General features: G+C 36.7%; 2 protein-coding genes across 3 annotated transcripts in view; one reads left to right on the top strand and one right to left on the bottom strand.

Annotated features, from left to right (window-relative positions):
- LOC120624154 (uncharacterized protein KIAA0930 homolog) overlaps positions 1–24,541 on the bottom strand; it is a 57,394-nt gene that overhangs the window by 21,968 nt on the left and 10,885 nt on the right. For both annotated transcript variants that reach the window (XM_039890525.1, XM_039890526.1), the window contains exon 4: positions 15,580–15,678. In XM_039890525.1, the coding sequence (XP_039746459.1) occupies positions 15,580–15,678 (99 nt within the window). The remainder of the gene's footprint in view (positions 1–15,579; positions 15,679–24,541) is intronic.
- Positions 1–24,541, top strand: part of LOC120624155 (phosphatidylcholine:ceramide cholinephosphotransferase 2-like) — a 98,529-nt gene that overhangs the window by 70,495 nt on the left and 3,493 nt on the right. The gene's annotated exons all lie outside the window — the stretch shown is intronic.

Here is a 24,541-nt window from a genome sequence, read left to right as displayed (position 1 = left end):
ATTGAAAACATTTAAAGTTCTCATTATTTATGACACTTATTCCATTTGTTTACTAAGCCTTTTCAAGAGAATGTGTACTAATTTCAAGCTGCATAGGAACCTTATAGATACTTGACAAAAAAAATGTTTTTCCTAGTTAAATGAAGAATGCTGCGTTTATATACATATAACTTGCAGTAAGATACGAATTCAACTCAAATGAAATATCATAATATGCAAGCACGGTCATTTAAAGTAAAAAGCACACCCCGTCCAATGAGGACGTAATAAGAGCCCAATGACGAGCAAGTGTTAGAAACAATTTAACAATAAACTGCCGGATGGCATCTTGGAGATGACTCTCAATAAGTTTAAAACGTAAGCTTAAAGAAAGGTCCCTTATAATGTATGCAAATATATTATATCAAACACCACAGGTGGCGGCGACCGGTTTTCGTCTCGAGGCCAGCACGTACCTACCTAATGATTATGTACTTCTAACGGATTACACAAAAGACGAAGGCTTGGGTAGGAATTATTACACCAACTACTTAGGTTGGTCTTAAATACTTTTATGTGACATCATAGGTGACGGCGATAGTCACAATAATACCACGATTAGTTCGTTGTGGGCTTATTCTAAGACCGCGGGCTCTCAGGGTAAAAAATGTAGTTAGCACAATATTCTCACTTTTTTTGTAAGAATTTGTAATTAAGTAGGTACCTAGATTATTATAAGATTCCTTCTATAGGCCTATTTGAATAAATATGAACATTGGAAACGCACTACAATCTATTTTACTGGCCGGCTCGGTGATAGCCATTGTTGTTTTAGGCTAAATGTAAAGTCAAAGTCAAAGTCAAAAATATCTTTATTCAAGTAGGCCCACAGGTGGCACTTTTGATGCGTACATAAGAATTACACGGTAGTGAGATGATGGCGATAACCACATTCGTAAACTTAAAACTACAGCTACGAGGGTTCCAAACGCGTCCCGGTCTAAGAAGAAGCCCACAACAAACTTAGCCGGGTGTTTTTTTTTTTTTTTTTTTGTTATCGCCATCTCACAATGTAATTTTAAATTATTAGAAGAGCAACCTGGTTAGAGCAAAAATTTACACCCAAGCTTTTTTATCGTTTACGTAGTCCTTTATACTATAATAGGACTTTTCTATAAGCTTACGTTTAATACAAACTTTGAACTTTTTAAGAGACATCTCCAAGATGTCAATTGGTAGTTTATTGTAGAATTGTATGCAATTTCCTTTAAACGAATTATGAATTTTATGTAACCTAGTATATTGCACTGTAAGTTTATTCTTACTTCTAATGTTTAAATTATTGCAGTCACATTTTTTCTTAAATTTAGAAATGTTTTTATGGACGTACATTAAATTTTCAAATATGTACTGACTATACACTGTCATTATTTTAAAATCTTTAAATTTATCTCTCAATGACTCTCTCGGACCCATTTTGTAGATAGAACGAACAGCCCTCTTCTGCAGCACGAAAATAGTGCTAATATCAGCAGCATTACCCCAAAGTAAAATTCCATATGACATAATGCTGTGAAAGTAACTAAAATATACCAGTCTAGCAGTTTCTACGTCGGTCATATGGCGTATCTTCTTTACCGCATAGGCAGCAGAACTAAGCCTGTTCGATAAATTATTTACATGAGGGCCCCATTGAAGTTTAGAATCTAACGTTATTCCTAGAAAAACTGTCGTATCCTCCAGTTTCAGTTCCTCATTATTAAGTAGTACAGTGGTTTTCACGTGTTTAACATTAGGTAAAGTGAATTTTATACACTTGGTTTTTTTTCCGTTAAGAACCAAATTATTAGCTTCAAACCACTGTACCACTTTAGCGAGAGAGTTGTTTACGTCGTCAAAAGCTAGTTCACGTCGATTTATTTTAAAAGTCAGTGATGTATCATCGGCAAACAGAACTATCCCGTGTTTATCCTTGGCAAGGTAAGGAAGGTCATTAATGTAAATAAGGAACAGAAATGGTCCTAATATAGACCCCTGTGGGACACCTATTTTCATAACTGATCCATTAGACCGTTTTCCATTCACGTCGACTTTCTGAATTCTATCGCGTAGATAGTTACTCATTAAGTCTAGAGCTACACCCTGAATTCCATAGTGGTGTAGTTTCCTAACTAACGTTTCGTGTTGAACACAATCAAACGCCTTAGATAAGTCACAGAACACACCAAGTGCATCACGTGACTCCTCCCAGGCTTCAAATATGTTTTGTATTAGCTCAACACCTGCGTCGATTGTTGAGCGACCCCGTGTGAAACCAAATTGCTTAATATGAAGTAAATTATACTTATGAAAATGGTAAAGTAATTGATTTAAAATGAGTTTTTCAAAGATTTTACTGAAAGTGGGTAGTACGGATACTGGTCTAAAGTTAGTGGGGTCAGAAGTACTACCCGATTTAAACAATGGAACTATTTTACTAAGTTTCATTAAGTCAGGAAACACACCACAATCTATACAATTATTAAATATTAAGGCTAAATCGGGTGCAACAATATCAATTAATGATTTGACAACGTTTACGGAAATGCCCCACAGATCATTTGTTTTTTTATTAATTAATAATTTAAAGGCGTCAGAGCCACTAACATGCGTGAATTTAAAAGAATGGTTACACTCAGGCACATTTTCCTTTAATAGAGAGAGAGCCATATCTGATGTATGATGTGGTAACGTACGACGTAATCGTTGCGTAATATAATTTAGCCAATAGTCGAGGGGTGCAAAATGCCAACAAATCAGGAATCATTGCAGTCATCACATTGTTTCAAAGACAGCCCCCAGGAGGGTTTGGGACATCGGTATATAATTAACCAGGCAATAAGGCATACATCTATATGATTTTACAATAAACAGCATATAATTAATTACCATCTAATGAACCATCTGTGGGTGTTGAATGTAATGTGAATGCAGCGAAGATATCATCCGATAGATAACATCCTCGACGTATCCGTAATTAATGTCGACCAAAATGCTATTTACTGTAAAACAGTAATCGTACGCTGGAACATGTTTCCTGAATCCATTAATTTAGCATAATATAAAGGAACAGCTATTAATAGCAAACAATAACAATATCCTCAACACGAGTCTCGTAAAGTTAGCGCATATGTAGCTCACTAAACGTGTGTGTTACAGCGACGCGATGTGTTGTTATTTAGTTCGGTTATATACAAATTAAATTCATAAAACAGCTCTAATAATAATAGTATGTGTGTACACACGGAGGAAAACTATGAAAATTAATATGTAGGTAGAACCTGCGCAGAGATTATGCGGCCGTTACGCAATATTCACATTCAAATTAATACATCCACAAACCTCCAAACGTATGGCGGCCAAGATACGGACAGTCTAAAATGAAAGAAAATATTTTTTTGGCTCGATTATAGTAGTGCCGATTATAGAGGGCCCTATAAAAAAACTCACAAAACACTCTCACTCTCACTCTCCCTAGACTAGAAGCTAGGTACGCCTATGCATTCATGTGATCATGCGTCAAACACGGATATACATAAAGTAATAAATTTTAAAAAGATATATTAGAAGCAAAAATAAACTTGTAGTGCAGTTTACTAAGCTGCATAAAATAAGTAATTCATTTAAGGGTAATTTTATAACAAGTTACCAGATGAAATGCTTGAGATGTCTCTCAATAATTTCAAAGTTTATATAAGACGTAAGCTTATAGAAAAATCCTATAATAATATAAAGGATTACATGTATGATAAAAAGCTTGGGTATGAATTGCTCTTACTTCATAGCTCAACATTAACTAGGCTGTGAGATGGTAACACAAAAAAAATAACCTGGCTTAGTTTGTTGTGGGCTCTTCTTAGACCAGGCCGCGTTTGGAACCCTCCTAGCTTTAGTTTTAAGTTAACGAATACAGTTATCACCATCACTAACATTAGTGTAACATGTTATATGTATGAACGCTTCATAAGTGCCTGTAATAAGGTCTACATGAACAAAACCATTTTGAATTTGAATTTATCACTTGTGCAGTGCAGCCCACAGGTCACACAGTTTTTCCTTTTGTAACGCGTCCGCGCACTGTTCACTCCCGCTTTTCCGTAAGCATATAGCTCCATATGAAATATCTCGCGGGTCGTCGTTGCCCCGCGTAACATTATGTGTCAGAATAATCAATGGTTATCTATGCATATTTGAAGCGGTGATAGTCCAGTAGGTAGGACTACGATTTCACTGTCGGGGGGCCAAGTTCGAATCCCAGCACGCACTTCTAAGTTATGTGCGTTTTAAGCAAATTGTACCCTTTTGCTCTATAACTACTTCTATACATGCCTGCGAATTCCCCATTATATTCTCAAAGGTGTGTGGAGTCCGCCAATCCGCACTGGGCCAGCGTGGTGGACTACGACTTAAACTCTTCTCACTTTTATGTGATGATACGTACTAAGTATTACCTTCGTGGAAGTTAAATTAAAATACAAAAAAATATCTGTCAAAAGGTCGAAGGCAGGCCGTTATCGAGGCGCAGCAGTTATCAGCCAAGCGCCCAATGTTAGCCGCGATAACACGATAACACAATCAGTTATCTGGATTCCTTCTGCACGCGCCTGGACAGAATCCGCAAACAGCACTGGCGATAGCGATACCTAGCAATGCACCTGAGGCAACGATTCAATGGCCACGCTCCAAGACATCACTTACTCCACTTTTACGGAAATGCCAAGAAAAGTTTTAACTTTGAATAAAAATTGCTTCAAGATTTATATTGGAAAAACCGTACATTATTTTCGAGTGAGGCGAGAGATGACTAGAGTTTGAAGCCTTAGGCGAGTATTTCAATAATACGAGTCAGGCTATTTCCATTTCCGCCAAGTATTAAATTATATAATTTTTTACAAAAAAAAGCAAGTATCTACATATAATTAAATTTTAAAATTCTCAGAGGATTTAAAATTTAAATTTTGGAACAGGACTTGGAAATTTGACCAAATTGACAGAGGAAAATTTGGTCAATTCAATTCAGTCAGTTTGGCGTTTTTATTTAAATTTGTTAGAGTAGGTAATATCTATTTCAATGTTTTCGCTTAAACTCATTTTAATTATTTTTTTAAATGCCAATAATTTTTAATACTTTTGTACTTGGTTTTTCAATAGGCGTATTTATTTGGTATGCTCAGCCACGTTTAGCTAAAGTTACTCGCCATTGCGAATGAGCATATCAACCAAAGAGTACCTAAAAAGATAACGTTACAGTGACAGTGACAGCGACAGTGCTTTCAAGGATAAGTACCTGAGCAACTACCCTAAAAATACCTGTATTCAAAAGCAAACCTGATATTTAAATATAAATAGGAGGATTTTCTTAGTCCTTAGTTCAGTAACTACCGCTACAGGTGCCTTATCATCTTCTTCAAAGTCAATCTATATTATTATCCCTCATGCAGTTAAACTTTCATAGCTTTTCGTACTTATGCTCTTTTCTTGCTCTCCCCATCTGAGCTTGCTAGCCAACTCCTTCCAGGCGCCCTTCGCACCATTTCGCAAATGGTAGACGTTTAGTTAAGCGAAAATTTTCAATCCAGTTTGATTTAATTGTCATTTAAAATACTTTAATGTTGACTCTGGGCGAGAGTTCATCCACAATACTAATTGTATTTATATCGTTTCAATGATAAGATTACAAAAATACTCCATCGCTAATGATTTATTAAAATGTTATTCAAAAGATAATACGCTTATCGTCAACTAATTTAACAACAGGCACCATTAAGTAAAAAGATAAATGATGATATAATCTATGAACACAACTTTTCGATACATTTCAATCAATGAATAGCATCAGTGTATCCAGCTACCAGGGCCTCACTTGACCGAAGTAGCTGCGGTCCGCTTCACTTGGCGAGATCACCACTCATTACGGTTTATCTATTTTAGATACGTATATTTCGAAAGATGAGGATCCTTCCTACTGTTTATTATTCATACCTTTTAGCGCTTAATCGTGACAGCATTAAATAATAAGCTGTGACGTCACTCACCGCCCGCGTTCTATTATAGAACCCCAAGTAACTCCGTCACGAATGAGTCACTCGCTGCAATGCGATCTTTGGATCCAAAGCGTCGTTACTCATGTTCCCGGAAGACGCGGATTTGCCGCTGTTAGTTTATCTGACTCATGAACAGTTTAATGTTTACTCTACAATCGATGACCCTTAAATTTTCCACAACATTAGTTGCTACTTCCTTATCAATAAGAAAAAATCCTACAGGTAATTTCGATCTCTAAACAATTTACCCACTACTTCTTATTGACTTGAAATGTGGTACAAGCAACCCATGTTTAGCTGCGAGGATTCGGCAACGACGATGATAAAGGGACTAGGTGAAATCCAATGCCTTTTAGTGTGCGGCTTTAATGAGCCAACTCTTTGGTCACATATTTTTATTTTATTCAAAACAAATGATACAAATTTATTTCTTGCTTTACTTATTTATGAATACAAAAAAATGCCCACTTTAAACTTCATACTGTAGCCAGTATATACAGTCAGGAAGACAAATTTAATTATTTAATTTCATCCAAAACACTGAAAATCTTGCCAAAATGTTAGCTTTAAAATTGCATAAAGGTTCTTTTAAGACGATAAAAAAGCAGTAAAATATCCTACCGTAGGTTTCATAGAGCCTCGTTTAAGATAATAGGCATGTTGCAACTTCAAATGGAGTACTTATACCATGTTAGGTACAGGTAGTTCACAACATGGTACACTCTACTAATTTTCTAACAAATCAGCCGAACTTTGAACGGATTATTTTAATCTCGTAATAAAACTGTTTAAAATTATTATTGTTAGTTCGTTCCCTGAATCACTTGTGCCGTATAGTTGCAAGCGGTACTGGATCATTATCAGTACGTACACATTGTATTTAATAACATAAACTATACGATATGATCTAAACTATAGATGGTATCAGACTAAACAAATCATTTTGTGGAACGTAGGCTTCAGTAAATATAGCTCCTCATTTTTAAAAACGGTAATAACTTTTTTAAACTGGTTACAGCAAACTCCGCCCGAGTTTATCCTTTTTCAAGAATATAGGTAAATCGTTTTCCTCATACGAACACAGAAAGGACAGTCTGAACATTAGTGTAACCTTCAAGCGATAACAGAATGAACATTTTAAAGGTAATGCACAGTACATAGGCTTTGAAGGTGAAGACTTCAAATTAGCGTTTCAAAAAAAAACTAATTATCGCATAGTAAGTTACCATTTATTTCAGCAAAAACTTTTAAACTGCAAGAGGTTTTGTATATGATACTTTTTAGACACAAAGTTAAAAATACCAAATCTGCATATACTGGAAATAGAAAGATTATTTTTAGTGCATTTTTTTAGGTAAAAGTAGCTAGCTATTCTCTGCGGTTTCAACCGCGTTAAATAGTTGTCGTACTAATTAATATATTACCTATGAACGATTCCCATGTGATTTGCGTACATTTTATTAATTTTAGCATTATTTTCTTAAAAAAGCCTTGCAGCCGACACTATTCACCTTAAATTGTGTTTGAAACAAAAAACCAAGAGATTGACGTGGGAAATAAAGATAAATAGGCGGAGAGCCGTGACACCGATGACTACCACGCAGCCAACAAATACATTGGTGCTAAACAACATAAGCTAATAATGCAAATATGTCACTTAGCCAATGCACGAAAAGAAGCTAACAGTTAAATATGTCTAATCGACTCTATAAACTATACTATATTCATAATACTTAAAACTTAAGCAAATCGTCTATATCTTGATACCTCAAGGCATCTATGCGTTTTCGGTCCGCGAATCGGAGAGTCCATGTCGCAGAACAGTATAAAATTAAAAAGGTTGAAACAACTAGACTACATGACAGAATTTTACATGTGTGACGAACATGTTTAAAATATCGCCGCTAATATATTATTGTCATAGTCGCGTTGTTGAACAATAAAAAGATCCAAAACAAGATTCGCAGTTTCAGAATTAGCAGCGTGCTGAGCACTCGACCTTGTAGCTAAGCTGACTACTTGGTCACGACCTTCGCGCCCGCCGCGCCGGCGTGCTAAGCCGAGCCGAGTAAGATTAGGACGACTTGGGAAATCGCTAAACCAGATTATGAATATTTAGCACTGGCGAAAGCACAAATCGCTATTGAATGAGGCTACGTTAGATTAAACCATTTACAGAGCGGGAGCTCACAACAAATTTTGATAAGGTGATTTAAGGCATTTAAAACTTAACCAGTAAGTAATATAATGTACGTCAGTAAGGAATCGAATTGCCACTCCTTGCAAGTTCGATGTATCCTATTACTTACACCTAAACAAAACAGTTATTTTAGAACTACATTTAAGTTATTATACTACAACTAGAACTAAGTACGTATTTAAGTATCTTCTCTCTTAATTAAACAGTTAGGTACTATTCGATGTTAGTGATAAGAGCTGAAACCGACGTACACTAAATACTCCTTCAAACCTCCAAAGTGGGTCCTATTCATTTACTGACTCCAGTTAACATTGCTTACCCAGCGCTATCGACTATTTTTTGCCGCTGCTACTGCCACACTTCTCTCAAACAAACTGTTCTTACGGGATTCTTTAGAAGCAAAAACAAACGCAGAAAAGTCGCGGTGAACACCTAGTAAACATATATAAGTTGACTAATAAGACCGGGGACCATAAAGAACTCTTACTTAAATATTAAAAAAAAAATACCCCAGCATAATTTGAATTGAGTGTTTTAGACCCACCTTTTAGCTGCGGTTTGGTGGGTTTAAACGTATATTAATGCATGCTGATAACCTGTAAATAGTCGAACATTTACTATGTGACTCATTCCAAAAAAAAAAAGCAAGTTTTAATGTATCTACTGTTGGTTGTCCTTTATAAACAAATAAATAAACATTAATACATGTGGTAATAACCGAGGCAGCCTATCAAGCTCTCCGAGGCATGGCATGCACCACCAATTTCCAAAGCAACTGGGCTGTCACTGACAATTTTTAATGGAAAAATCGAATGCGTACCTAACAATTAAACTAAGAAACTCCTAGATTCGTTGTAGCATATATTAACAACTACAACGACAAGGTAATTAGATGTGTGGATACAAGCAAAGGGAGTGAAAAATAAATCATGTAAAGAATTGAATGAAAGATTTATAACGACTAAGACACCGGGAGGGATCTCTGCATCGTTCTAGTCCATACAGGACCTAAGTGTATCGATAATCTGTCGTATTTATATCTAAATACCCACCAACTTAATGTGAACATTGGTTGTTATTGAAATATAAATTTAATTGTTTCTTGAAAACTATATATTAATTCAATAATAATTATTAGCGTATTTGTAAAAAACCTAATCAATTTAATAAAATATCTGGTTAATATGAATTTATAGTTAGTTAGTTAAGTTTAATTATTTACCTACTTAATAAAATTACTGTAACACAATGCACAAATGAAGTAGACGTATGATATGTCTGCTAACAGACACTGGCGGTACAAGTCAAGTTTGCGTTTTGTTCGCCGCTACCAGCTGAACTTGTGTTATATTTTTTCATTAGCGGGATGAAACGTTAGCGCCTAATTAGGCCGCTGCTGGAGCCTCTCCAAACAATCCGCTCGAGCCGCACTACTGGGGCGCCATATTTACTTTGCTACCCATTCGTTATTACTCTTTTCAACACTTTTCCAAAAGGCCTCCATCGGCGATATTATTCCATTCAGATAGGAACAGTATTTGATGGTTATTTTCATTAAAAATTTTCATTTAAACATTATTTGACATATGAGTAATGTGTGTATGCACTACTACACATAACATATGCCCCCTTCAGTTACCAAACAGGGGGAGATTGAGCTCAGAGGCTTGCATCTCCTGGAAAGCCGGTTGGCTGATTCAGTTAACGTACTGCAACGCTTAGTCAACGTTAACATCAGGTGAAAGTGATAATTACGAGACCGAAGGCTTAACGTGAAGTAAAAGGCAAATTCGATCTCCCAAACCGTACAAAACATCCAATTACCTACACACTTTGACAACGTTGATAAAAACTAAAACGACTGATTTGCGCTGACTAACTTTTCTAAGTTATGTGCGTTTTAAGCATTCAAATGTCACTTGCTTCAATGGTGAACGAAAACATTGTGAAGAAACCTCTCACTGTGGAACCCGTGTGCCCTGTATTGGGCCCGTAATGGGTTTATATGACGATGATGGTGATGAAAGTAGGCATTTAGTCATCCCTTTCACCAGACGAATTCGTGAAGGGTCTGATGTTCTCTTGTTTCTCAGCATGGAGTGGCTAGTTTATTTTTCAGCTTGTTGTAAATATTAGCCAGACAAAGCATGTAGATAACTATCCTCGATTGCACTTTAATTGGAGGTTCACATCTAAAGATTCAGAATCTCTGAATTCTGAGAACTGCTGTTTAGAAAAACAATATTGCTGTAAATCTTAACATATTATTTAATACATTCATTGCAGCCTGTAAACACCAAATCAGCGTGTGAATAAGGTGTGAGATGGTCTAATGACTTCCCTGGTAAACGGTTGAGGTTAATGCGGTGTTATTATAGAGAATACTGGGTTATAAAAGAAGAGACAAAAGCGAGCAACCTACTGATATATAAGGAAGGTGACTAAAGTTAACCATGCCAACAGGAAAATTAGCGAATTAAAATGGTGTTGTCACAAGCTAAGTCAGCCAGTAGAAACATTTACAAAGAACTAACGGAATGGATACCACGACATGACACCTAAAGAAAGAAAGGAACAATTGAAAAAAGTCCACGTCCACAGGACACGCTGATTTGAAACTGGATCAAAGTGCACATTTTTGAAAATTGTGTATAACCAAAAATTAAGTAAAATTTAAAGCGTAATATACGGGTAAATCCCAAGCTAGCATAGTGTAAATAAGACGAAATACCTATCAAAGTTACTATTTAAAGTACGCAGTTTTTACTAGGCAGTGTAAATTTGATCATACAGATTTGGAAACTTCTTGCGACATCTTTATCACAATAGTTTATTTCATATATTTAGGAAGTTTTTTTCATATATTTAAGCTTACATTTTCCTGGTCTAGTAATCAGAAGGGTAATGCAAAACTTTGATGGTTACAAAATAATTTGGTACTGCTGCGCACACCCCATGGTGATGAATGCATCACCATGGGGTGTGCGCTGATACTTGTATGTGGTATCGTTCTAGCAGGTTCAACAATCGACAATCACGATTGAAGAGTTCATTTTAATTTGAAGTAGCTGTCGAACGATTATTTTTTTGAATGTTATAGTTTTATTTTTTGTTAGTTATTTAGTAGTATGAGAAAGAGTAGGTAAGCATTCATCTCGGGCTACCATGATTTTTTTTGAAATAGCGTACAAAACCTCAAGAAGAACACTTCATGAAATTGCTAACTTGCATGATAAAAAACGTTAATTTGTCGATATAGCAGTCACATTACGACATTGGCCATTAACTCGCGTGCCACGATAGTAGTATTTACGATAATATAAGTAGCTTTTTACTCATAGTAGGATTATTTCACTACACAGAGAAGTCGGCAGATAGACATGACTGCAGCAAATAAACAATGGTGTGCATTGTCTCAGCATCACACACGGCTCCGCACGTGACGTCTCTGTACAACGACCATTCCACTGATAATTCCTTATGTGAAGCTTACTCACAAACTGTAATGACTCCCATTATTTTAAAATATATAATCCTACTTATTCAAACGAAAATAAGTAGCGTTTGGCTCAGATAATATTGCCTTGTTTACATAGTTTCTTTATTGTAAGTAATTAAAGGATAATTTCTGGTCGTTACTATTACATAGGTATACTTACTTGCTTTTCATACAAGGTTATGGTATTGACGTATTTGCACGTATATAGTTGAAGAGTTTCAATCAGATGAAATCGCGAGCAAAATCTTATATTTCATTTATCGAGAACTTAGTTGAACTCAGCCTTCCTTTGTATCTCGAACGATCGTGTTGTGTTCGTCTAATCGTCGTGGTCCTTGGCTTTATGATAACAGTTAGTATAAGAGTCCGAGCTTGTGCCTTAAAGCTCGAATTGGAGAAGCGCGGTAGGCTTAGACGCGACATCTCTCATTGGACAGAAAAGAGGGGCCTCTTTTCTGCGCAGCCAAATAATAATTGATAATATTGATAGTTTGCCCGGTTGTTATTTTCGCGGCACGGCAATCAGATTAATTATTTTGAGGCTGTTTTCCATCACCGACGCAACAAAAAGGGTGTTTAAAGTTTAACGTGTGTATCCCGTGTCCGTCTGTGGCATAGTAGGTCCCACAGGAATTAAGAGATTTTTATGATTTTTTTTCTGTTCGAAAGGTAACGTTGTCCCGATTGGCTTTAAGCTTTTAAATAACTTTTCTCAAAAGGGTCCTACCAAGTTACACAGGTCACAATGATTTTTGTAAATTTTGTGTTACTCTCTCTTGAGCAACTGACAGCAGATATAGCGAGATTGGTCTCATTTGATTGGTTTTTATGTGTAGGTGTTACATAGATGATAATCGAGGTTTCAAGGTGGAGTTAAGTAGGTATCGTGAGTTCTTTTTCACTAGCTCAAGCTCAGCACGGAGGTCGCCTAAATTTAAAACTTTACTTTATAAACATTCAGAGATGTTTCTTCCAAGTATGCCTCAACTTTTTTCACCGAGTAGGTACTACAATAGCCAGCGGGCGAAATTTCAGCATGTAACTGTACTGGAAGTCGAGTCCATAAGTCGATGAGCTATTTAGGCGATGACTATGAGTTATTACGAAACATTAATTACTTACTCTAAGGAAGTAACTTATTCTAGGAAAAATTTAACAAGTTACCTAACAGTACAATAATACCTACATTGCTTTGTTTCGTAATTTTGTTATTTCAAATGTAATTCAATAATTCTCGCTAATTGAACAGCAACAATACCAAATCACGCCTAATAACGACAACACTAATGATACCTACACGTCATTACCACAGGGTCGCCAGCCGTGACCGTATTGCGCCTACCTACGTTATTTCGAGGATTAATTTATACTGAAAAATAAGTAAATGTTAAAATATTCAAACCCCCTTTTATGATGATCGGTCCAGTAGTTAAGGCGTGAAAGCGTAACAAAAAACAAACAAACTCTAATTCGCATACTTATAATATTCGTTAAGATTGTGTAATTGACTTGAGAAAAACTGACTGGCGTGGTCCTATCGATAGAACACTCTCGCGAGTGCCTATAAAATATACTAATTAAATTTTATTGATGTAAAATTAAACCAGCTTTAATATACCATTCCACTGCGGTTACAGAAAGCTCGGTTTAATCACAAGTCGAGCAAAAATTTGTTGTGTGTGTCTTTTTCAAATTGGTACCAATCCTGAAATAAATAATTCTCCGTGCCCATCCCCTACGCCTCGCTGTCTAAATCGTTCTCTCCTGGGAGGAGGCCTGTGTATGATATGATAAAACGATATACGACTGAGACCTTTAACAAAAACAATTTAGATTATGACTTATGACTATAACTTGAAGCCAGCAGACAGCGACGCGACGATAAGATGGCTCAGGCCTCACGTCAAGTTCGTCCAACTTTGTAGATAAGTTTACTTTAATTGAATACGTCCATACGTCGCTGGCTCAAGGCATAGTTTGAACAACTCCAGTTGACGAGGACTTTAATGCAAATATGACATCAGTGGCACCTTTGTTGCACCTGAATACATACTTTAAAACGCTACTGATATCATATGTGTGCTCAGACGAAAAACTAGAACTCAGATAACGAGTTGCTGAAGACAAAGCTGAAGTTTCAATGAGCGCATATCTTCGAGAACTGCCCGACTGATCTCAGGGAAAATACTGAAATGATGGTAATAGTTCCATATCACCAGAAAAGGAATAAAAATATTATTGCCTTATTAAATGAATCAGTATAAAAATTAAAAGAAACAAGGGTAATTGTAAGGCGTTCTTAATTTCGTAGCACTACGGCTTCCTAGAGAAATCGTTCAATATTGAACCGGAGCGATTCTAATCTAATTAAGCCTTTTAGTTTGCCCGCTTCACTATTTACTGCACGACTCAGTAATTAGAGTCGTTAGTATGGACACGTAATGGCTTGGAGATTTAATACAATATGGTAGCAGTACAAATACAAGAAGGTTTTTAATTTAAGGGTATATATATCTCATATTGTGTAAATGGTCTTTAGTAGAGGGAAGGAAACTTTTCAGCGTAGATAAATCACTCTTAATCAATGATCAGTTAACTATCAGTAGTAAAGTGGGCATTTGGTGGAGTGGAGGTGGACCTCCTATGCTAACTGCATTCTTAACATTATTACCACAATCATCTGGCATGTTACCAAAATAGGTGACCGCATTCCGCGATTAATTGAACTTCCGGCGACGGAGTGTCCATCATATAATGTGACTAACATGAGAAAAAATTATGATAATACGCTATCAGTAAGTAGTCATAGGTATTATGAGTAAAGTTGAGCCACTCCACTTTCTCTGATTTCAAAATCGGTAATCTTGAAGAGTACTAAACAGTTTTTTTTAGATGCTTTTCAGACATCGCAAGAAAAGAAAGGCACAAAGAGAAAATGTTGGAAATAAGTGTGAAAAACAAATAACTTTCAGCAATTTGTACAGTAATTTAGGTTTTTTTTTTACCTTAAATACTAATAGGTTCCATCTTGCATATGCTGTGGTCCATGCCTCGTATTATTTTGTAGATACCACCACTGATTAGGGCATGAACGGTCCATCATAACTACAAATCTCATCCGTTGGCCCAATGTCGCCTTCGTACTACTTAGTACAACTTGGAGAGGAAATCTAACACTCCAACAATCTAAACAATCACAAAAATATCGTAGACTATTCTAAGACTTTCAATCGGTTTTTGTACAATGATGTCATCTCTCGGCCGTTGCATCGGTTCTCGTATCGCTTTCATTTATAGTAAGCTGTCGATCGCTCTTGCTAGAGGTGGCCACAAATATTGCTAAATTAAGGAAAGTAACCGGCCAAGTTCGACTGAGGGTCTGCTGGCCAAATAATCATACACAATAAATTATTATATCACTTTCATGATGAGCTTACAGACATAAAAAACCAGCATACCCAACTTAACGGGTCCGGGTATAATAAAAAAAATTAAAATATAAAACACAAAAACTACTTTCTTATGCCACTATGCTAGTTTCAGCTGAAAACCAGCGCTGCATCCTGTCATTGGTGAAAGGACACGAAGCAAAATAATTCCAAACGTTATCCTGGCTTACCTATTACTTTTATTTAAGTTAAGTGTGAGGTATGTTTTTTCTTTATATATTATGTATACATCTACTTAACACTGTTTGTAAGGAGAGTTCGATACCATGGTTCTAAAGATTACCTACATCAAAATTAAAAAACCAAAAAACGTATTTTTGAATATGCGTCCTCCTCAGAGCATTGTCTTGGAAGCGTCTGCAACATTACCTCATCGAAGTTGTCGACCATGAAGCAGATGTGGGGGTACGTCATCTCCTCGCCCTCGCCCTTCGTGTCCATCTTGCGCCGGCTGGGAGACGCGTACACCTGCGCAATGCAATAGTCCGTGAGGCGATTGTTAAACTTGAAGTTATCACATTCGTTATTATTGTCTGAATGTTTGCCTCAGATTGGGTACTGCAGTCCATAGCGGAATAGTACAAACCAGTCCGAAAGCATTGCGATTGTCACATTTGCCAGCATTTCGCAGAAGTTGAGATTAACAAAATATTACGATTTCTTGCTAGTTTAACACGTTGAGTAAGAAGCAGACCATATTGTGCAATAACAAGAGAAAAGCTTATCTTTTTGCATTTCTAGGTGAGGTAAAAAACTCCCTTCCTTTACCATAAAGCAAAGGTCATAATTAAAAAAATCCTGGCACAGCTCATTCGAATTATAGAAATAACCCTAAGACCCTGCAATCATTACCACTAAAGTACAACTACATTAGCATTGCTCTATTGTGTTGCAATGACTTGACATTTACAATAGACTTATTGCATTCTTCTTCAATTTAATTATTTTTGTTTTTATTTGAATTCAGAGACTAAAATGTTTAACGTCCATTTTTTGTATTCAACCAGGCTGTAATCCGACGTTGATTAATTTTACTATTGACTAGATGACCCGGTCAACTACGTACCACGTTAAGAATGACATCTATTAAAAGCAATCTGAAATGGAAAACCCAAGCCGATTTATCGGGCGTTCTGAATTCCGCGTTTTTAACCCACTCCTGAAAATTTAATCGGTCCAACTATTTCCCATATATTTAATCTTTTAACTATTTATTTATTACTTACTTAATAACATAATTATTGCACAGAGAGTACATTTTATAAACAACGATGCTTTAGAAAATTATCGACATAACGGATTCAATCAAACTTCAATCAAAATCAAAACGGGTTAAATCTATGAATAAAGAAAACTGTATGATGTTTTCTTGACAATAGCAACGTTGCTAAGTAATTAATGTAGGTACTCCACTACAAATAGACTGGATATATAAAATGGCCGTTCACAATAATTCACAAGTCAACGGGCGCGCGTCCACAGCCGACGATGCAATTCTCTGCCAACAAGTCAACGACATCGCTGCCTGACGAAAACAAAACATACCTCTCTGCAGCTACCTACGCGTTAGAAATAGTTCTGATTCATTGAGATTTGAGAAGGTCTCACACGAAATTAGCGGTAGTATTCAAGACCAGTGCTCAGTTTATTTATTTACAAACCAGAGATTTCGTCCACGCATAATTTGTTTATCGTATAATCGTTTATCTTTTCAAAAGTTTCGTCGACGCGCAGTTTAAATATAAGCCTTGATTATTCCTTTTAAAGGTGGGTACCTTCCTCTTTACTTAAAATCGCCTTGCTGAAGATATTTACTGCATTTCTTTTGTTTGTTAGTATATTAAACATTTAGGCGAGATTAATGTGTGAATCCATCTGTAACATACCCCACGGCAGAATATCCCCCTCTATTAAATAAGTATGATAAATATTCCTTGAACTTTACCCCAATACCACGATAAGAATAATAAGCTAGCCAAAGTATGAAATTGTAGCTATACTTACAGCATTTTTTGTGGGAATATTTTTGTCACGTGAGAACAACGCCAAATGTTCTTCTCACGCCGTTTCGTTCGTAGGGTTTGTTTGAGACAATGTCAGTAGGACATCGACATCGCACTCCGAACGTAAAGATATTCCCACCCGAATATCTACGATTCCAAAAAAAACTGTGAGATGTAGACGAAACTATTGTTATGAAGGGATTATTCAAAACTGTTGGCTCATCTTTTACCCAAAAAATATTCCTAGCCTTAACTTCTATAGTAGTTGAGTAACATTGAAATAATTTATTATTTAACCCACATTCATCGATAAAATACTTTATTTCTCAAATCGATGTACAGTTTCATTACATAATTTCCCCGTAAGTCAACATGTAGTTAATGTAAGGTGAATATCACGATGATCAAAACCGTATCAATACATTCCGCTTATCATATTCAAGGAACATGAAATATGTAGGCAGCCGACGCAGTACAATAATAGGTCCGCAGCTATTGTTGCAACTATGAGCATGTAGGGAGGTACGCTAGGCGGAAGCGCTTGAATTTTACTCATTGTAATTTGTAAATTGGTTTCGGATGTGTAGGATTCAGGAAGAGCTGCAGCTTGCGTAATTAATCGTTTTATGTGCTACGCGGCGAGCAGTCTCTGCCACACAGCTTCCTGACACTACGTAAATAATATTATAGAAACGAGCATATAGGATTTAAACTTAAAATTATATTGAAATGCGGACTTCCAAAGCCACTGCAGAGTAAAATTAATTTATGTAAGCAATAAATTTGATTCGTCTGTTGTAACTAAGCTGAAACCACGAATAGCGGTTATCTACGCGGTTATATAACCTTGTCAATATTTTTAACTTCTTCTCGAATGCCACTTTCTCATCCAAGGACATATAATTAAATAAACCCATATACAGACCCTTTAAAAACACATTATTGGTGTAAAATGGTTGTCAAACAACCAGCTCATGGTCATTTTAAGTGCATTAATAGAAGGAGTAAACTAAAAGTGTAATACCTCTTTTAATCTGGCAACGGTTAGTAATAAACAGGATCGCTGCATGGGATAGATAATGTTGCTAATTCTGGTGCTCACCAGTCTGTAAGCCGAACTGACTGGATAGGTCTAAAAGTAGTCATTTCCACAAAGAACACCGTGACTGTTCACGGTGTTGAAAGTAGTTTAATATAATGCTTTCCTACTCTTGTGAGTAGGAAAGCATTATATTAAACCGTACTAATTTTTACCACAAATGCCATAGAGGCCGATAGATAAAAAAAATTGTTCGCATATTTTCGAACTCTGAAATCGAGCTATTGTTGCGGGGAACTGTCTACTGTGGCACATTTGCATTGTTGGTTTAAGGACGATATCAAGGGAGATGACACTCGCAAGGGAGGGAGGGTGGTCCTGCTTTTTTGTTTAATGATCCACATCAGTCCAAAACTGTACCTTCATTCGAACGCTTGCAACTCTGTATTATTCTCTACAGCCACTCTTTGTCAGGCAGCTATATTTGCGGATGTATTTTCGACCTTTTATCTAACGAAATAAATGTGGTAAATTTTATTTTGACTATATAACGTTTCCGCCACTGGAACACGAATCGGCCTTTATTATTTCTCCGTGCCTCGGAGAGCACTTCACTTGGCACTCCGATTTAATCTTTAGCCAAGAGCTCCAGTAAGCCAAAACTCACCCACACTGGAGTCGCAGTCTAAGCACATTAGCGTTCTGCCCAATGAGAATTAAGGCATCTAGCAGTGGGTCGTTAGCTAGGCTGATTATAAAAAAAAGGATGAAAGCCTACATTAGGTATTTTCCTACAGACATGCGCCCTACACCCCGCCCGATATCCCACTGACCTTACATTGTCTACTCGAATCACTGCAAAAAGCTATAATGAGATCTAGGGCGTCAAAGTAGTTCACGTAAACACATTCTACACTATCCATAATAAGTATACCCAAGTATGATATGTGACACCAGCGAAATGATATTCGGTAGCAGCTACAGACACGCCAACTTCCATCTTCAACTTAGCGCTCTCAGCAACTACAGATATGCCAACAAGTCGTTTAAATACAAATATAAATAAAGGTTAATCATAAATAGGTAATCTTCCAAACAAACAAAGAAGCTTCTCCCAATTAACTCCTAACAATGATTTTTATTTTTGTTAGCGTTCCGCACAGGTCAAAGGTGAACAATGAGAAATACGGAATAAAAATACACGATTAAAAGATTTTTGCTCAAATTGCTGTTATCTAGATATTATTTTGCGGCAATTATTTATTATATTTAAATAGAATTTATTGTTTCAAAGTCAAGTACCTATTATGTGTGCATAACAACAAATTTTTGAGAACTGTAATGGCCGGTCAGATTGCACATTAATCGCGTCGGCAGCAGAGTAATCGGCACATCTACAAACGCATAAATTCTCAGAGAGTTTAACACAATGGCGCTGGAAGGGCAGTCCGCGTCTCTCGTTATACAATGAGATGCCAGTCGACCTTGGCCGCGAGATTCGCTTTGTGGATCGCAGCGCCCGAGAGTTCCGCTTTATAGCGCACAGATAAGGCTTCAATAATGTGTCACATGAGTACACAGCGGCTATCATGGCCAGCTTAAACGATTAAAGCAAAATACTGAAACTGAGTAAATTATTTAACGGTAACTTGCGCCAAAGGTAGTATTTTTTTATTCTTCTTACCCTTTGAATAGACTGGAGCAGCTATATAAAAGGCTCTGTGTTTTGAATATCATGTTATCGATATATTATGATCCGTGCTCACTAGCCGCTAAGGAGAATTATGGCTTGTGGAGATTATGACTGTTTAACCTGTTTAAATTGAACATACATAGAAAAAAAGGAAATTTCTTTGATTTCCTTTAATTTCTTTGATCCGGTCTAGGCTAAAACTCTCAAATTCTTCTCATGTTGAAGAAAAAAATTAATCTGCCCTAATTAAAACTAAAAAAGAGTATTGGGAAAATAGTATATTACATACGAATTAGTAGAACAATGGCCACGAAATACGGTACAACATTGAATTCTCGACCCATCTCCCGCACCCTTTAAATTGGTCACAATTGACAACTGATTACTCCACAACTCGGCCGTACGCCTCGACAGTTCAGCTATTTAATTATTTTAACATTCAATTCACCTTCTAAACTAAAACATAGACATCAGAAGAAAATATCAATTGACGACATTAATTCATGGAACACCTTGGGAACATGTGAAAAGATAATCCATTCTCGGTACTAGCATAAAATTACACAGTCATGTGCTTTAGTAAGCCCAAGGCAAATACTAAGCCCTGATTCCGAATGGCGTTGGGAGTCTTAGAAGATACCTAAGTCTGCTACCTACTTTGGGTCACCAATGCAAGTCAAGTTTGTTGACACTAGTGTTGCCCAAATTCAGTCTTGGTCTTGCAGTCTTGGTCTTGTTCTTGCGTTTTTGCAAGACCAAGACCAAGAACAAGACCGCGTATTTTTAGCAAGACCAAGACCAAGACTGACCGTGCAAGACTTGAGCAAGAACAAGACATAGCCTGCAAGACTCTTGCGTCTTGCAGCTAGGACTTAGCGCTATTTCACGGAGTAGTTAGGTGTAACAGTTCGGTGTATAGGTAGGTAGGTACGCTTAGGAATTCTATGAGACGCAAAAAACTATATCAAAGAATATGAAAAACTGGACCTATGCGCATTACGACTAATACCATAAACATAGCGAATAAAAAAATATCTATTAAAATCAAACTGAGTGCATGCATAGTTATGTTTTAACCATCGGCACTTTGATAATGCGGCATCAAAGGTTTTGTACTTACTTCTCAAAGAAATTTGCCGCTTTTCGGAAGTACATGGTTATGATACACGCGCCGGCGGCTTCTTTTGAAATCTAAAACAATCGTTGCCGCCGCGCCGAAATCATAACATTTGACACTATTCATGCAAAATAATTTCGAATTTTAAGAGTACCTACAGGTGTTCCAAAGAATAAATAAGTTTCAGATTGGTGATTTTAGATTGGTGGAGGACGCATGAGACAGAGTATCCGATTTTATCGAAAATGGCCCGTGATTTTCTCTCAATACCTGCAACTTCAGTACCTGCTGAGAGGTTATTTTCTAAAGCATCATAAGTAATTAGAAAACATAGAAATAGGTTAAGTGATGAGTCAGCCAGATGGTTACTTTGTATTAATTCTTGGTCAAAAGAATTGATATAAAGTATCATAACCTAATGATAAAGCTGTTGATTTGTGTTGTATTTTATTTTTTATTCAAATAAATGATAAATCGTAAAACTCTTTTATTAAATTTCTTATAAGTTGAGGGTTCAATCTCTTTCTAGACAGATAAGTATTGTTCTTTAAAATACAGTCAAGTTATTGTAATTAATTTGTTTTTTTACATGTTTTAGCAAATGTAAGCTTATAAATCATAAATGTTTATTAAGAAACAGTTACTTCCATGGAAAACGACATATAGGTCAGTTGATTTTTCGAATTTCTTATCAAATCTTCAGTTATTTATTAATCTGCTTGATCTTTACTATGGCTATGTTAATTCAAGCTCACAATGTTCCAATTCTAATACGTTTTTCTAAGATTTAAAGTAAACTTTAATAAATAGTAATAGACTAATAGGTAATTGCAAGACTTGCAAGACTCTTGCTGCAAGACCAAGACCAAGACCAAGACTGGGAGCGCAAGACCAAGACCAAGACCAAGACCAGGTGTATTGGCGCAAGACCAAGACCAAGACTGGCTAAGTCTCGTCTTGTTCTTGCATTTGGGCAACACTAGTTGACACAAATGTGTGTGCAACGGTGGGCACATCATTGTAAACAAGCTGGAGACAACGTACGAAGGGTTTTGCAAATACGATTAGATTACGTTGACACGTCTAATCATTAGTTTTCAACAAACTCCAAAGAAAGAATAAGGGTTATTATATTATTATGGCGACGATACTGCTTCAGTTATTCAAATAAAGTAAAGAGAACATTGTCTTGTTGATCGCATTTTTAAAAGCTCATAGTGCGTATAAAATCCAAAAGGACCTATTCGTTATGTCAAATCAAAACTTATTTCTGTATCTATTCTATTCTATAAACTACAAGGACCTATTTAAATTTTCTGATTTTTTTCTAAAATGAAAGTGTGCAATTCTTCTAAAGGACGCAAGTAAATAAATAGGCCAGTATACAGTTCATACTTTTATTTTACCTAATCGTAGCTATGTCAAGCATGGACTATTTACTATAGTCTTGACGTTAATCAAGTCATTCGAGCCTAGAAACACGGGCGCCGGAAGGGCGTTCCACAAGTTAGCGGTTCGTAAGCGGAGTTGATTTCACGGCAACCGCATAGTGATATCTACTGCGTTCTGTGGTAGCATGGAGTAGGGGAACACGATTGCGAACTCGTTTTTGTTATAACGAGTCCCCGATGCTACCCCAAACGATGCGTTCATTAGAATACCTTTTACAGTTGGGACCTACAGTTGGAGCATTATTATTTTAACAAAAATGGTTTTCAATACGCGGGCATATCCAGTCAAGTATTGTTTATTCAAACCGGCCTATATGATTCGCCGAGACCTACGTAACTCAGGGTCTTGTTTAAATTACAGTCGACTAAGTACACAAGCTTTTCTTCTGCTGAGTGCTGGCTGTCATTCTAAGATCCTGCCTATCTTGAACTAACAACAGAAAAGCGTAGAAGACTAAAGAAAAAACAGCCTTTGCAAAGCAAAAATCGTCACAATATAACATTTGATTTTAACTTTCAGCAGAACTTTGAGATTTCCGTGCCAAGTTCGGCAACCTTGACCGCGTGGAAGCAGTTTATCACTGGGAGTGAGTTCTCGTGGGCTCAGTTTAGCACGTATCGGCAGCGGATGTCCGACGTCTGCTTTGCGATGGTGGCCTTCAGCGCGATTTGTTACTGTTTGTGGACCGGCCAGTCGGCCAGCTCGGAGCGGTGGAACGACAACGTTACATAACTGAGTTGAAACTTGGAAGTTTTTATTCGGTAGTTAGTATCGCTTGACTGCGATCTCTTGAAATGACGCCGGCAAGTTGGAAGATAAGTAACTAGAAAGGTTTTCTCAAAATCGGTTTCTATGCGGCATCACACGGTCCACTGTTACCTTATAATTCAGTAAGCAGCTCAGTGTTCCGTTAAACTAAATCGATTCGCACATGGTACGTCTTTGTCGGTAGGGTGCTAACTGGCTGAGCCAAAACCCGCCCAATATCAGAGTAAGAATTATAAATTCCAAAGTTTGGTGTAAACTGAGAACTCCCACTTCCGAGGCCGCTAGCGAGGTCCATAAAAGCTAAACTAAAGAAGAGCTTACTTGCCGCTTACTAAAACTGTACCTGCTGTGGAACATCACATCTATTGAACCGGACCATGGCAACACACCACATGTGGGCTATACCTCCTTCTTGCATGTAGGCATCTTAAATTGGAAAAGTAATAAATAAACAGTAAAATGTCCGACCAATGGGTACTTTCTGATTATATATTTCAATTTTATTACGCTCCGCCACGAAACTGTAGGTAAATAGCACGATGAAGGTTAGCATGCAGCTTATTTTATGAATTGAAACCTCTAAGAAAATACATTTAAATTGATTCGGACACTTATAATCACAAAATTATAATTTTAGGATGTATCCAAATTATATGGGCTTTATTTTCAACATGGCGGAGATTATAGTTATTTTATTCCATATCTAGTCTACTATTTTGTATTTATGGAGTTTCTGAATTTAATCGACATTATCTTGCCAGCATTCCAGCTTATGCGCTAGGCTGTGGGCATCCGGTATTAGAAACTGTGCAGAGAATTAAAACTCCACGCGCTTCTTATCTGTGCCAGCAATGGCAATAAGCAATATATAATGATATCATTACAAAATGAATTCCAGAATATATTTGCGTCTATAATATTAAGAATTTTTTAACCACTTCATATATAACACTGAAAATGATAGCTGGATTCATTAACTGAGCTACCAATGAAGACAATTGTGCCCCATAGACTGTGGCGGAGATCCAATGACCACATTTACACACCGGCATCAGATCAGAACAAGATATTTGAATTGAATTGTCTCCGATGTTACGACTCAAAGTAACAATTTCATGATAGCAAGTGCATACAAAATGAATTACAATAACTGATAACGAAAGTCAGACATGCTGACGCAGCTAGTTAAATATACATGGGCGTGATAATGATGACGATAAAGATGATATTATAGCCACCAAATGGAATTTCGTCTTATT

This window comes from Pararge aegeria, chromosome 5 (assembly GCF_905163445.1).
Source record: "Pararge aegeria chromosome 5, ilParAegt1.1, whole genome shotgun sequence".
Taxonomy (NCBI): Eukaryota; Metazoa; Arthropoda; class Insecta; order Lepidoptera; family Nymphalidae; genus Pararge; species Pararge aegeria.
Note: the sequence above shows the minus strand (reverse complement) of the source record. Positions and strands in the feature narration are given on the sequence as shown.